The 15,386-nt window shown below is 53.4% G+C and overlaps 1 protein-coding gene across 1 annotated transcript in view; it reads left to right on the forward strand.

Moving 5' to 3' along the window:
- Nucleotides 1–1,107: 1,107 nt before the first annotated feature.
- The window catches only part of CFAP46 (cilia and flagella associated protein 46), a 93,972-nt gene continuing 79,693 nt past the window's right edge, over nucleotides 1,108–15,386 (forward strand). The window contains 9 exon segments of the mRNA XM_070363446.1: nucleotides 1,108–1,229; nucleotides 1,764–1,888; nucleotides 2,042–2,173; nucleotides 2,632–2,696; nucleotides 3,579–3,743; nucleotides 4,739–4,862; nucleotides 5,295–5,389; nucleotides 6,679–6,789; nucleotides 9,352–9,451. Of these exon segments, the coding sequence (XP_070219547.1) occupies nucleotides 1,181–1,229; nucleotides 1,764–1,888; nucleotides 2,042–2,173; nucleotides 2,632–2,696; nucleotides 3,579–3,743; nucleotides 4,739–4,862; nucleotides 5,295–5,389; nucleotides 6,679–6,789; nucleotides 9,352–9,451 (966 nt within the window). The 5' untranslated portion in view covers nucleotides 1,108–1,180.

Genomic DNA, 15,386 nt, shown 5'->3' on the forward strand with positions numbered 1-15,386 from the left:
TCTCCAGGGCTACCTCCGGACCCCGCTCCCCCTTTGCAATCTCACCCGCACCCCATCCCCTCTGTGCACCTCCCTACAGCCCTGCACCTCCAGCCCTGACCTCTCCTCCCACAAACGTCCGCCCTGATCCACCTGTCCCAGACAGAAGGCCTGCCACGCCCCTGAGTCCTCCAACACCCACCCTTTCCCAGAGCGTCCCAGGGTGACCCCGTGCCCTGTCCGCCTCCTGGGTGTGCAGTGTCCGTGCTGTGGGCCCCCGGCCCTCCCCAGCCCCACAGCCATCGACCGCTCTCCGTTCCTGCCCTCACCCTGCGCGGCTGCCGGTGGACGACAATCCTCACCCGCGCCCTCTCTTCAGTCTCCCGCTGGCGCCAGCACCCCGGTTCAAGCTGTAGGAAGGGGAACCCGCCCTCCAGACCTCGGCAGAGGCTACTCCCTTGGCGTCCTCACCCCTCCTCTGTCCAGCACTGTCCACTCTTTCAGACCTCAGCTCAACCGCCCTGAGCTTGGGGCATTCCCCCAACGCCCTTCCAGGGACGGGCCTTCTCCACCAAGGGCCAGGCTCCCCGCTTCCCCTGTGGGGCGGGGCGCACAGATGCTCGGTGAGGTGTGTGTCCTCCCCCACGCGGGCGGCCTGCCCTCCCGCAGGCCCAGATCAGCCCCGCCGGGGCACACAACTATTTGCAGGGTACGTGAGTGAACACGCTGAGGAACAGGGCGGCTTTCTGGGGGGCTGGGAGGGGCTCAGGCGACGGCCAGGGCCGGAAGCTGAGGCATCTTGGACCAGCGACACCCAACCGGGACCCCCAGAATCCAGCGCGGACCGGGGGCAGCTGCGGTCTGCAGCCGGGCCAGGTGCGCAGGCAGCGGCGGGGGCGGGGGCAGGGCTGCGGACCCGCCTGCGAGGGTGCGGCCCCGGCTCCGCCCGGCTCCCCCCGACCGGCCCGGGCCCGGCCCCTCCCCAGGCCCCTCCCCAGGCCCCTCCCCAGGCCCTCTCCCCAGGCCCCTCCCCAGGCCCTCTCCGCGGGGCTGGTGGGCGCCGGCGCGTGCGCCTCGCGACAAGTCTGGTCCCGCCGCCGACCCGTAGTCTGCGTCCATCCCCGTCGCTAGGCAACCTCGAGGCCCCGGCACAGAGAAAACGAACAGACCTCGGGCAGTGGGCACCTCGGACGCCGGCGCCATGGACCTGGTCATAACGCAGGAGCTGGCCCGCGCCGAGAGCCAGCAGGGTGGGCGGGGGAGGTCGAGACCCCCTGACCCCCACCCCCGGGAGGACTCCGGGACCTGCTGGATCCCAGCCCCTGGGGACACCCCGGGACCGAGGGATCCCTGCCCCCGGGGAGGCCCGGGGACTCGCTGAATCCCAGCCCCTGGGGAGACTCCGGGGCCTACCAGGACCTTCTCCCCACCTTGATGACCCCCGCCCTACTGATCCAGTGACCCCTTGAAGCCAGCACTTCGAGGATGTGTCTGACCTGGGCAAACTGAGGCGCCCTTTTAAAGGAAAGCTTTCGTTTTTCCTAACTGTTCCTCAGAATCACTCACCTCGCGCGGCTCCCGAAGCCTGAGCCGCAGGGCTGCCGCGGGGTTCTCGGGGCTGGGCTCGGGGCCCCTTGCCCCTGGGCTCCTCCCGGGAGAGGAGCGCACCAGCGGGGCCCAGCCTGCCCCGAGTCCAGCCCCGGGGCCTCCTGACCGTCCCCACTGCTGCTCTGCGGGGCGGTGGCTGCTTGATGACCGCCTCTTCCTCACTCCTGTCCTGGTAGACGCTGACTCTCTGAGGAGGGCTTACCAGTTGATTAAGTCCGCCAACCTGGGCAAGTCCGAGTTCGACCCCACAGAGAGCTTCAGCCCCGACCTGTTTGTTGTATGTGCGGAGCAGGCCCTGAAGGTGATCAGTCCCAGGGCTCCTAGGGCGGCAGCTTCAGGGGACCCCGATCTCCTAGTTTACACTGGGATTGGGAAGCGGGGTGGGGGGCCCCTGGTGGGTGGTCCAAGGGCTGCTCCATCTCCCAGCCTCTCCCGGGGCTTTGTTCTCACGCAGATGGGGCAGCGGGAGGTGAGTGAAGACTGCATCCAGATGTACTTCAAGGTGAAGGGGCCAGTCACCCAGTTTCTGGGCCGGGCGCACCTGTGCAGGGCCCAGCTGTGTGCCCCCAAGTCCACGGAAAACATGGTGAGAGGCGGTCCTGAGCCCGGCGTGCTGGGTCCTCCTGATTCTCTTCCTTCTAAGTGATGAAGCCTTGGAGTACACGACCTTGAGTCTGCTGGCACCATAGCTCGTTTGCTGTCCTGAGCTGAATACTTTATTGCTGGCGCTGCTGTATTTCCCCTGAGTTCCTTGGATTCTCCTCAGAGTTCCACGTCTCGCCCCGCAGCAGTTCCCCCACCTCCAGGGTGGTTTTGTCGGGAGTTGGGTGACCGGGTTCATCGTCAGTAAAATGCGATGCTGCATTTCCATCTGTGCTTTTCCCTAAGCCCTGGGGTCTGGCTTGTGTCCTTTTGACCTCTGACCTTTGCGTCCTGGTGCATGGTCATGCCTGCTCACAGAGGGGGTGTGGGGGGAGCAGGGGGGTGGGCTTTCCAGGAGGGGGCGGGCCGTTCAATCTAACTGCATTCTTTATGTTGTTTTAGGAGGAATTTGAAAATTGTGTGACTCAGTATATGAAGGCAATCAACTTTGCAAAAGGAGAACCAAGGTGGGCACGATGGATCGGCCATTTCTAATTGGAAGGTTTGAGCCAGAATCTGCCAGGTGGCTCTGTCTGTGTAGGTGACGGGGTTCTGTCTTCTTTTGTTCATGCTTTACTGCAGCTCTGGCCGTGCGCTCACGTCTCCTAACGCTGGAGCTGGGCCACGTGCACCCACGTCTGCCCTGGCTGCATCCTCTTTCCTGTGCCAAGTCTGTGACCTGCAGACGACCTTTGTCTGCTGTCCCTGTGGGAGCCTCACCCTTGGCCAGTCCCTAGGAGTCTCCTTTTCGGTCCTCTCTGGGGGACTGGTACTGGGCCCCCTCCCTGCCCTCCCCCGACAGTCCTGTACTCTCCCTGGCCCAGAGCCTTGCATCTGGAGGGGTGATTCTCCTGAAACTCCGGCACAGTTAATCCGTCATCAAAAAGAAGTATTACTGAAATTGTTAAATGTGCATACAAACTGGTGTTGACACAACGTATGTGAGGAGGACTCACTCAGCCCTAGGAGTCGTGTGTCAGCCCTGGGATTATTTGTCCCTCCTCCCTGCGTCTCACAGCCTCCTCCGCGCTGGGGGTACAGGGCCCAGCCCCACAGAGCCTTCCTCGGCAGGGATGTCTGGGGGGGGGCGAGGCCTGACCCCGAGCTGAAGCTCTGAGGACAGTGGGTGTTTCAGGGTGACTGTGCCCTGGAGCCCCGGAGCCCGAGGGGTGGGTGCCCTCGGGAAGGGGTCTGGTCAGTGCTGTGCCCCTCGGTCACGGCAGGGTCTGAGCTGGAGCGGGGAGCACAGCTGCTCCGGGCGGGGCTGCTGCTCTGCTGAGCACGAGCCGGTTCCCTCAGGCAGGCCTGGGCGGCTCTGGGGGCCTCATCGTCCCCTCCTGGCCCCGCAGGTACTACTTCCTGGTGTACAACGCGTCGGTCCTCTACTGGCAGATGGTGAGGCTGTTTCTCAAGCCTGGCTACCGCCACCACCTGGTCCCCAGCCTGGCCCAGATGGTGAGCGCGCTCAGCCAGACGGAGGAGGAGGACAAGGAGTGGCAGGCAGAGCTGATGCTGTGAGTCCCCCGCCCCCGCTGGCCCCTCCACTCTCTGGGCTGAATTGGGAACCAGGTTTGGGGCGTCTTGTGTGCAGAAGTTTCTGAACTCTGCGGAAGGCACCACGGTGCCCCGAGCAGACAGGCGTTACCACAGGAAGCGCGCTTCTACTCAAAACCCAAGAACTGAAGAAACTGTGAAAGTAGACATTCCAGCAACAGACAGCCCAGCCGGGATGCGTGCCCTGCCTCGGGAGGCTTGCCCCCAGCATGCCAGCCCCGGGACGGATGGCCCTGCGGGGCCACAGCGAGCCGTGTCAGCAGCTGGTCCTGGCCAGGCGGGTGGGCTGAAAGGCCTTGGTGACGCTCTCCTGTATCTGGGGGGCGCTGTGTGCAGCCAGCAACTGCACAGGTGCTAAGAGGGCCCAGAGGGCCAGCCCTGAAGTTGGAACCCAGAGTCTGCAGGTGTTTCTCACCTCTTATGGCAGTTTGGGGAAGCTTTAACAGAAAATTAGTAAAGCCATGTCTTTTCTCTGAAGGCTGTTGTTTGAGGTGCTCGGAATCACAGCTAGACAGGCCCCGGCCCCTTTGTGAGTGGGGGCCAGCACTCTAGGTCTGGACCGGTCAGGTGAGCCCCAGACCATGCATGGGGTGAGGAGCTGTCCAATTTCTGTGTCTTTCTGAAGTTTGTAAAACATAAAGTTGATAAAAATATGATAACCCAGGTTATGCTAGTGGTAAAGAACCCGTCTGCCAGTGCAGGAGACTTAAGAGACATGGGTTCGATTCCTGGGTCAGGAAGCTTCCCTGGAGGAGGGCATGGCAACCCACTCCAGTGTTCTTGCCTGGAGAATCCCCTGGACAGAGGAGGCTGGCGGGGTTTAGTCCATGGAGTCTCAAAGAGTTGGACACGACTGAAGTGACTTAGCCCGCATGTATGCAGTCTGGTTATTAGACCTCCGCGGCAGAACCCGTGGCTGTCCAGGCCTGACACGCACTGTTCTTGTCTCACCCAGGGAGCTCCTGCAGTGCTACCTGCAGGCCGGGGAAAGCGAGGAGGCCGCCAAGCTCTGCGCCACCGCAGCGCCGTTCATCAAGGCTCACGTGCCGCAGAAATACCGGCAGATGTTTGCCCTGATGGTGAGTCGGGATATTCACATACACAGAAAGAAGTCATTTTGTCTGAAAACAGCCAAGACCGTCCGTTGGGATATAGAAACACACACAGGCGCACAGGCGTAGACAGGACAAGCACAGACTTTCCTTTCCTCGTGACTGAACGTTTCCTTTTTAACCACACTGAGTTTTTTTTTTTTTAATTAGCAGAAACTTCATAAAATAATTACTGAGACAGGGTACGTAAAGAGTGTTCATCACCTATTCATTTTATGTATAAAATTCAACTGAAATTATATGTGCAAAACTAAGCATAAAGCATATGAAATTAGAAAATACTTGTCAGTTACAAATACCATTTTTAAAGGAGCGATATTTTCAAAATAATAGCTAAGCACAATATCTGGCCTCTTCATAACTGTTTAAATCTTGATATTCTGTTCCATCTTATAACAGGTCCGACATGAGCTAATGGATGAGCTTCAGTTAAAGGAAGAAAGGAGAAGTTCTACCAGCCTGTCTGTCACTTTCCACATTAATATGCTGAAAGCGTAGGTGTTCTGGGGTGGGGACAGATGCTCAGGAGGCTCCGTGCCCCAGGCCGAGGTGTGTGTGCAGTGGCGGCCAGGCTGGAGGGCAGGCCCGACCTTGCCTCCATCTGCTGAGAGGCTCCGGAGAGGCGGCCAGAGTGGGTGTGCTCCTCAGGCAGTGAGGTGGGCGGCTTTTAGGAAGCGGGGACAGCAGTCACGTCAGGTGCCTCTGACAGCCCTGCCGGAGGACGCCTGAGACTTGCCATGAGGCTGACAGAATGATGGGCATCTGTGCGTGAAACCCCGATGGGACGGGAGAGAGTGCTAGGGAGGGACTGTGCCTGGCAGAGGCCTGCTGCTGGGACACTCGGGAAATGGGGCGGTGGAGACTCGGTGTGTGAGTGAGGAGATCCGAGAGTGTGAGTGGGGAGGTCCCAGTGTGTGTGAGTGGGGAGGTCCCGGGTTGTGTGAGTGGGGAGGTCCCGGGTTGTGTGAGTGGGGAGGTCCCAGTGTGTGTGAGTGGGGTGGTCCGGGTGTGTGAGTGGGGAGGTCCCGGTGTGTGAGTTGGGACGTCTGGGTGTGTGTGAGTGGTGAGGTCCGGGTGTGTCGGTGGGGAGGTCCCGGTGTGTGAGTGGGGAGGTCTGGGTGCATGTGAGTGGGGAGGTCCGGGTGTGTGTGTGAGTGGAGAGGTCCCAGTGTGTGAGTGGGGAGGTCCCGGTGTGCGAGTGAGTGGGGAGGTCCCTGTGTGCGTGTGAGTGGGGAGGTCCCGGTGTGCGTGTGAGTGGGGAGGTCCCGGTGTGCGTGTGAGTGGGGAGGTCCGGGTGCATGTGAGTGGGGAGGTCCCAGTGTGTGTGAGTGGGGAGGTCCCAGTGTGTGAGTGAGTGGGGAGGTCCTGGTGCATGTGAGTGAGTGGGGAGGTCCGGGTCCGTGTGAGTGGGGAGGTCCTGGTGTGTGAGTGGGCAGGACAGCTGTCCAGAGGGGGGCAGCAGCTGGTCTGGGTTGGACCCAGCCGATGGGAAGGACCCCGCCTCCCGGGCGGGCTGTTGGTGTGGGGCTGGATCTGGGTGGGTGGCTTGTGCACGCTTCCTCAGGGCCCTTTCTTAGTGACAGAGGAAGACAGAGGCTGGCGGAGGAGCTGTGAGAGGTCGCCAGCAGGCCAGCGGAGAGAAAGCAGGGGGTGTTACCTAGGCCTTCTGTTCGTGGAGGACACAAGTTCATAGACTAAATTAGTTTTAGAATAATTTATTTTAAAGAAATATGACAGGATCTTTTTGTTACTTAATATTTGATTAAATTAATCTACATTCTAGAAAACTGGATCAAAATGATTTACCTGAAAATGTCAACAAAATTCTGAAGGACACCTACAGACGTTTAAGTCAGTACAACCACCAGCGCTTTCCTTCAGTCAGAGAGGAAAAGTAAGTGCGTCCTTCCGGTTTCCCATGTGTGTCCAGCATTTGGCAGCTCCAGGAAAACATGAAAGAAAAGCGAAAATAAACCGTAACCGTGACCCCAGGCAGGCCTCCGCCGCGTGGAGGCTCTGGGCTGCCTCTCTGTGGTCCTTCTGTCCTGAAGTTTGCACTGTTTGGCAGCCCTTGGGATATGAAGTCTCGTATTGTGCTTTCAAAAGTCCAACTGACTTCCAATCACAAGTGCTTTTCCAGTTATCACACCATCGCACACCTTCTGAAGAGTCGTCCCGCTGGCGGAAGAACCACCCCCCGCCCCTGCCCAGGGTTTCTGTCATCAGTTCTCTGCTCCAGTGCTGGGGGGCTGCTCAGAGCTCTGTCCCGGGCGGAGTTCCCGGAGCTGCTGGCTGAGCGGAAGGCTGAAAGAGAGGTCTGGATGCACCCAGGTTCGAGCTCTAACTCAGAGCAGGTCCAGCTGGGCCCTGGACACGGCCTCCCTGAGGTTTCGGGGGGTGGGAGCTCTGGGGACAGAGCGGACCCAGCGACCAGGATGCCTGCCCCTCCAGGCAGGCCTGCTGCTGCTGACCGAGTGGAACGGCTATTCACGTATCTGCAAACACTTTTTTCCTTCTGTTAATTTTCCAATCATTTTCTCTCCCCAGCTTTTATAGAGTAGTTTGTAAATGCTTTTACTGTAGACTCGCAGGATTTGAGCGCTCCTGCTCCAGTGTTTCACTTTGTTTTACCTTTTAGGTCTTTTAAGATAACTTTTGATGTCCAGATGGATTTTATTTAAGATAAGAATTGTTTGAGCTGATGTTCACCCCCCACCAGTGCTGGGCCAGACACGTTTAAGGCCCTCAGGGAGTCCCCGAGGTCCCAGCCCAGCAGCCAGCTCGGTGGGCACTGACCCGGGTCCCCCGACCCGGTCCTGACCCTCTGCACCTGCCCGGGACTCTGTGCCCGCCCACCCGCCCCCATGCGTCTGTGGCACCCCTGGTGCCAGTTTCTGTGTTGTGGCCGAGAGGACGCAGCGTCTTCTGCTGCGGTTCCAGTGTGTTCAGCTCTGTCGCTGCTCCCGAACTTGGAAGGCGCGTGTTCCCTGCTGGCCCAGGTCCCGGGCTCAGCCACTCGCAGCGGCCGTCTGTGGGGTCAGGCCCTCCCTCAGCCCCCGGCGTCATCGAGGGGCCCTCGCTCTGACCCCTCCCCACCTGGGCATCAGTGTCTGGAACTCTGGGTGGGAAAAAAAGGTCTATGAGTTTAAAGCCAAAAAAGGCCTGAAAACCAGTCATGGGTACCTTGGCGGGTTCTCTTCTTAGCTGAGTGTGGCGGGGCTTGGGAAGGCCAGAGGGGCTTGGGTCGAGGCCCCGCCAGGGCCCTTGGTGGTCCAGACTGGGTGGGGCTGGGCAGAGGGCCCGCCTGTCCATACAGGGAAGGGAGGTGCCTTCTCCTGCAAAGGACGAGGGGAGGGGAGGGAGATACAGGATAATATCCTCTGAGCTCAGAAGGGTCTTTGAGACTGAAAGCAAAGACCTAGCTCCATGACACACAGTTAGGAACTCACTGTGGGGGCTGCACACAGAGGAAGGCCTGTGATGATGACCCAGAGGTGTCCGCAGAGCTCAGAGCTGCCAGAGAGGCACGGGGACTCGGGGGCCAGAGCTACAGTGGCACCTGCCTGCCAGCTGGAGCTGAGGGTTTTCCTCCCCCGGACCCCCATGACCACTCACCTTCTGCATCAGCAAAGGGCATTCTTGCCCTTGCATGTCAGGTGAAGGCGAGGGGTAGTGTTGATGGGCTCCTCTGGCGTGGTCCCGCCCCTCGGGAGTGGGTGGAAGCTGGGTCACCGTCACTGGAAGAGGGCGGGGCGTGGGCCTGCCCACCTGGGAGGAGCTGCCCAAGGGCAGAGAGTCCTGGCCACCGTCAGGCACCGATGCTGCCTCAGGAAGAGCAGGGGCGCCAGCTTGTCCCCAGGGGATGCTGGCGTGTCTGGGGACACCGCGCACCAACCACCCCGTGCAGGACAGGTCCCCACCCAGCAGAGAACCACCGCATCCAGACGTGAGGGGGTTAGGCTGGGAAGCCTGGCCTGTCTCCCCCACCCAGAACACTGCCCTGATTCCGGTAGCTCTTTGTTAAGCCTTAAATTCAGGGGGCTCATTCCCCCGCTTTGTTCTTTTTTGGAGTTGCTTGTGGTCCTCCAGGTTCTTTGCATCTCTGTCCACACGTTAGCACCAGCCTGTTGGTTTCTGCAGAGACCTGACTGGCCACTACGACCGCTCTGGTCGCCTGGTCAAGGCGTAGGAGGCGTCCGCCTCCAGGACATGTGCTCCCTGGCTGCTCCCCTGCCCCGGGGCTCACAGCTGCGCCTGCACCTGCCTGGAGACAGCGGAGGTCTCTCCAAATCCTGCCAGGGCCGAGGCGGCTGGGCTTGGGAACCCTCGCCATAGGATTCCTTTTGGCTCCCATTTTGTTCGTGCCCCCAGAGCGATGGCTGAAGGCTTATTCCAGCCGCAGGCGGGTGTGTTGTTGGCTCCTGTTGACCTAATGCTGTTTCGTTTCTGTTTCCAGAATGATTTTGCTTTTTGAATTAGCCCATCTTTCTCTGATCTTGAAATGCTGGGAGATTGCCTCCGATTGCCTCTCAGACCTGAAGAAGATGGACAGCAAAGTAAGTAGTCGCGGCCGGAAGCCCTGCTCCTGCTCACTGTGATCGAGACTTAAAGGACCGAAAGCAGGCACGGAGTTCAGAAGCCCCTCGCCAGGGCGCCTGAGCTGTTCGTTGTTGCTGAATTCCCTGCTAGTCTTTTTAAGTGCATTTCACGTGGTTGAAATGATGTGGGTTTTGCACCAGTAGGTCATTAGTGATGATCAGTGCGTTAAAGAGAACATAACCGTTGTGCACACGTGTGGACCCAGTACTGGAGCACCTGCCCACATCAAGCAAATACCAACGAACCTGAGAGCAGAAACAGACGCAACAGCAGTAGGGTCTGTAATAACCCGCTTCCAGCGTGGATAGGTCACCCAGACAGAAGATCAATATGGGTATATTGCGACTGAGCAAAATGAGCCTAATCGACGCCTCAGAAGGAGGAAAAGGCATGTTCTTCAGGACAGATCATGTTAGATCACAAAACAAGTCTTAACAAATTTAAGATGACGGAAATCATGTTAAGTATCTTTTTGGACTGAAATGGTGTGAAACTAGAAATCAGCAACAGGAGCTAAGCTAGAATTTCACAGAAATGTGGAAATCAAATAGCATACTCCTGAACAACCAATGGGTCAAAAAAGAAATCAAAAGGGAAAAAAGATTTTGAAACATAGGACAGTGGAAACACAACACACCAATACCTGTGGGCTACAGCAAGAGCAGTCCTCAGAGGGGCGCTGGCAGCCAAAACACCTGTGATATGGAAAAAGGAAGATTTAACATAAACCACCATATTTATGCCTCAGTTCAGTTCAGTTCAATGGCTCAGTTGTGTCAGACCCTTTGTGACCCCATGGACTGCAGCACATCAGGCTTCCCCGTCCATCACGAACTCCTGGAGCTTGCTCAATATCATGTCTATCGAGTTGGTGATGCCATCCAACCATCTCATCCTCTGTCATCCCCTTCTCCTCCTGCCTTCGATTCATGCCTCAAGAAACGGAAAAAAAAACAAAAACAAAAAAAACAAAAAATAGAACAAAGCCCGAAGTCAGTGGAAGGAAGGAAATAATGAAGATCAGAGCAAAAACAAATGAAATAGAGACCAGAAAACCAATAGAAAAGATCAATGAAACTAACAGTTGGTGTTTTGAAAAAATAAACAAAACTGACAAACATTAGCTAGACAAGGAAAAATAGAAGATCAAAATCAGAAACAAAAGAGGGGCCTTACAACTGATAACACAGAAATAAAAAGGATCTTAAGAGATCAATATGACTTACATGCCAGGAAGACGGGTAACCTGTATGAAACTGATAAGTTCCTGGAAACATACAACCTACCGAGACTGACTCGTGGGGAAACAGAAAGTCTGAATAGACCAATGAGTGAGAAGGTTGTATTAGTGATCGAAAAATCTCCGAATGAAGAAACACCCCATGACCCAACAACCCCACTTCTGGGCATGTGCCCAGAGAAAATGCAGCTTAAAAAGACACATGTGTCCCAGTGTTCACTGCAGCATGATTTACAATAGCCAGGACACGAAAGCAACCTGAATGTCAACAGAGAAATGGATAAAGAAGATGTGGGGTACATATATACAATGGAATATTCAGTTCAGTTCAGTCGCTCAGTCATGTCTGACTCTTTGTGACCCCATGAACCTCAGCACGCCAGGCCTCCCTGTTCATCACCAACTCCTGGAGTCCACCAAATCCATGTCCATTGAGTCGGTGATGCCATCCAACTGTCTCATCCTCTGTCATACCCTTCTCCTCCTGCCTTCAATCTTCCCCAGCATCAGGGTCTTTTCAAATGAGTCAGCTCTTCGAATCAGGTAGCCAAAGTATTGGAGTTTCAGCTTCAGCATCAGTCCTTCCAATGAATATTCAGGACTGATCTCCTTTAGGATGGACTGGTTGGATCTCCTTGCAGTCCAAGGGACTCTCAAGAGTCTTGTCCAACACTACAGTTCAAAAGCATCAATTCTTTGGTGCTCAGCTTTCTTGATAGTCCAACTCTCACAATGGAATATTACTCGGCCATAAAAAAGAATGAAATTGGGTCATTTTTAGAGATATGGATGGACCAAGAGACAGTCATATGGAGTAAAATAAGTCAGAAAGAGAAAAATAAATATATTAGTGCATATATTGGAGAAGGCAATGGCACCCCACTCCAGTACTCTTGCCTGGAAACTCCCATGGACAGAGAAGCCTGGTAGGCTGCAGTCCATGGGGTTGCTAAGAGTCAGACACGGGACACGACTGAGCGACTTCACTTTCGCTTTTCACTTTCCTGCATTGGAGAAGGAAATGGCAACCCACTCCAGTGTTCTTGCCTGGAGAATCCCAGGGACGGGGGAGCCTGGTGGGCTGCCGTCTGTGGGGTTGCACAGAGTCGGACATGACTGAAGCGACTTAGCAGCAGCAGCAGTGCATATATGTGGAATCTAGAAAAATGGTATATTAAACTTATTTGGGAAACAGAAATAGAAGCATAGACATAGAGAACAAACGTGGATCCCAAGGGGGACAGGTGGTGTGGGATGAATTGGGAGACTGCAATTGATGTACATACACCCTTGATATTATTGTAAAATAGGTAACGAATGAGAATCTGCGGTTCAGCACAGGGAACTCGGTGCTCTGTGAGGAAGTCCAACAAAGAGAAGATGCGTGTACACAGCTGATTCACTTTGCTGTGCAGTAGAAACTAACCCGACAGCGTGAAGAACTGTACCCCAATAGAAATCAAGAAAAAAAAAAAGAAACACACACTCAGGACAAGATGACTTCACTGGTGAATTCTACCAAACATTTAAAGAGGAATTAATGCTAATCCTTCAAAAATTCTTCCAAAAAGTTGAAGAAAAAGGAATACTCCAACTCGGTTTACAAAGCAAGCATTACCCTGATACCAAACCAGACAAAGTAACTACAAGAAAATAAAATACAGGAAGGAAATACAGAAAAGAAAACAATCCAAAAATACACAGATGCAAAAATCCTCAACAAAATGCCAGCAAACTGAACTCAGCCTCGTATCGTGAAGATCAAACTCCATAATCAGTGGGATTTATCCTGAGGTCACAAGGGTGGTTTAACATAGTCAGATCAATAAATGTGATCAGATCAGATCAGTCGCTCAGTCGTGTCCGACTCTTTGCAACCCCATGAATCGCAGCATGCCAGGCCTCCCTGTCCATCACCAACTCCCGGAGTTCACTCAGACTCACGTCCATCACGTCAGTGATGCCATCTAGCCATCTCATCCTCTGTCGTCCCCTTCTCCTCTTGCCCCCAATCCCTCCCAGCATCAGAGTCTTTTCCAATGAGTCAACTCTTCGCATGAGGTGGCCAAAGTACTGGAGTTTCAGCTTTAGCATCATTCCTTCCAAAGAAATCCCAGGGCTGATCTCCTTCAGAATGGACTGGTTGGATCTCCTTGCAGTCCAAGGGACTCTCAAGAGTCTTCTCCAACACCACAGGTCAAAAGCATCAATTCTTCAGTGCTCAGCCTTCTTCACAGTCCAACTCTCACATCCATACATGACCACGGGAAAAACCATAGCCTTGACTAGACGAACCTTTGTTGGCAAAGTAATGTCTCTGCTTTTAAATATGCTATCTAGGTTGGTCATAACTTTCCTTCCAAGGAGTAAGCACCTTTTAATTTCATGGCCGCAGTCACCATCTGCAGTGATTTTGGAGCCCATAAAAATAAAGTCTGACACTGTTTCCACTGTTTCCCCATCTATTTCCCATGAAGTGATGGGACTGGATGCCATGATCTTCGTTTTCTGAATGTTGAGCTTTAAGCCAACTTTTTCAGTCTCCACTTTCACTTTCATCAAGAGGCTTTTGAGTTCCTCTTCACTTTCTGCCAAAAGGGTGGTGTCATCTGCATATCTGAGGTTATTGATTTTCTCCTGGCAATCTTGATTCCAGCTTGTGTTTCTTCCAGTCCAGCGTTTCTCATGATGTACTCTGCATATAAGTTAAATAAACACGGTGACAGTATACAGCCTTGATGTACTCCTTTTCCTGTTTGGAACCAGTCTGTTGTTCCATGTCCAGTTCTAACTGTTGCTGCCTGACCTGCATACAAATTTCTCAAGAGGCAGGTCAGGTGGTCTGGTATTCCCATCTCTTTCAGAATTTTCCACAGTTTATTGTGATCCACACAGTCAAAGGCTTTGGCATAACATTAAAAGAATGAAGGGTAAATATACGATCATCTCAATAGATGCAAGAAAAGCATTTGAAAAAAAATTCAACATCCTGTTAGGTTAAAAACTTTCAGCAAAAAGTGTGGAAGGAAAATACCTCCACGTAATAAACAGCACATGTGACAAGCCCACAGCTAACATTATACTCAATGGTGAAAGGTTAAAAGCTTATCTTCTAAGGTCAAGAACAATATGATGGTGCCTCCTCTCGCCACTTCTATTTAACACAGTACTAGAAGTTCTAGCCACAAGAATCAGACAAGAAAAAGAAATAAAAGGCATCCAAACCACAAAGGAGGAAATACGTCTGCCTCTGGTTACATGTGACATGACCTGTTTATACAGAGAAAACTCTGAAGACTCCATCAAATACTGTTAGGACTAATGAGCAAATTCAGTAAAGCTGAAGGATTCAAAATCATCATCAAAAAATCAGTTGTGTTTCTGTACACTGAAAATGAAATATCTGAAAGAGAAAATTAAACAGTTTACAGTACCATCAAAAACAATACAATACTTAATAAATTTAACCAAAGAGTTGAAAGACCTGTACACGGAAAACCAGGAGACAGTAATGAAATGAATGAATGAAGACGTGAAGAACAGAAGCATATCCCATGTTCCTGGAAGAGTGAACATTATTAAAATGTCTGTACTACCCCAAACTGACATCCACATCAGTTCCAGTGGCGTGTCTCACAGGAATAGAAAACAAAGGCGATCTGTATGGAATCACAGAAGAGCCAAAGCACTGTCGAGGAAGGACAAACCTGGAGGCACCATGAGCTGTAGTCAAAGCTACAGTGACCGAAACAGTGCGGCCCTGGTATGAAAATAGATGCACAGACCAAAGGAGCAGAATCGCGAGCCCAGAAGTAAGGCTGCACACGATGTCAACTCACGTTTGACAAGGGCACCAAAACGCCGTGGGGGAGTACAGCCTCTTCAATTAACGATGCTGGGAAAACGGAAATGGCCACACGGAGACGAATGAAACTGGACTCCTGCCTTACGCCTCTCACAAAAGTTAACTTGAAATGGATTACAGATTTTAAGACCTGAAACTGTAAAACTCCTTTAAGAACACATAGGGGAAAAAAACTATCGACTTTGGTCTGGGCAATGATTGTTTGAATACGACAACGAAAGCAAAAGTAAACAAGGAGGATTACGTCAATCTAAAAACCGTCTGCATAGAAAGAAAGCAATAACACAGCGAAAAGGCGACCTGTGACCTAGAAGAAAAGTATCTGCAAACCATATATCGGGTAAGGATTTAATATCTATGTAGGAGCTCGTACCTCAGTAGGAAATCACCTTATCACCATCGTCACCATTCTCCAAAGGGAAACAATGGGCTAAGGGCCTAATAGACATTTTTCTAAAGAAAGTATTCAAGTGCTGCATGAAGAGGTGTTCAGCACCACTAATCATCAAGGAGGTAAAGTCAGAACCTCAGTGAGCATCACCCCACACCTGCTGGGGTGGCTGGTGTCCAGAAGACAAGAGACAGCATGTGTTGGTAAAGATGTGAAGAAAAGGAAACCCTGGTGCTCTGTTGGTGGAAATGGAAACTGGTTCAGCTTCTATGGAAAACAGTAAGAAAGTTCCTTAAACTTTTTTTAAAAAGCTGCCATGTGATCCAGCAATCCCACTCCTGTGTATCCAAAGGGACTGAAATCAGATCTTGAAGAGATGTCTGTACCCGTGTTCAC

The sequence above is a fragment of the Bos mutus genome, chromosome 26 (assembly GCF_027580195.1).
Source record: "Bos mutus isolate GX-2022 chromosome 26, NWIPB_WYAK_1.1, whole genome shotgun sequence".
NCBI lineage: Eukaryota > Metazoa > Chordata > Mammalia > Artiodactyla > Bovidae > Bos > Bos mutus.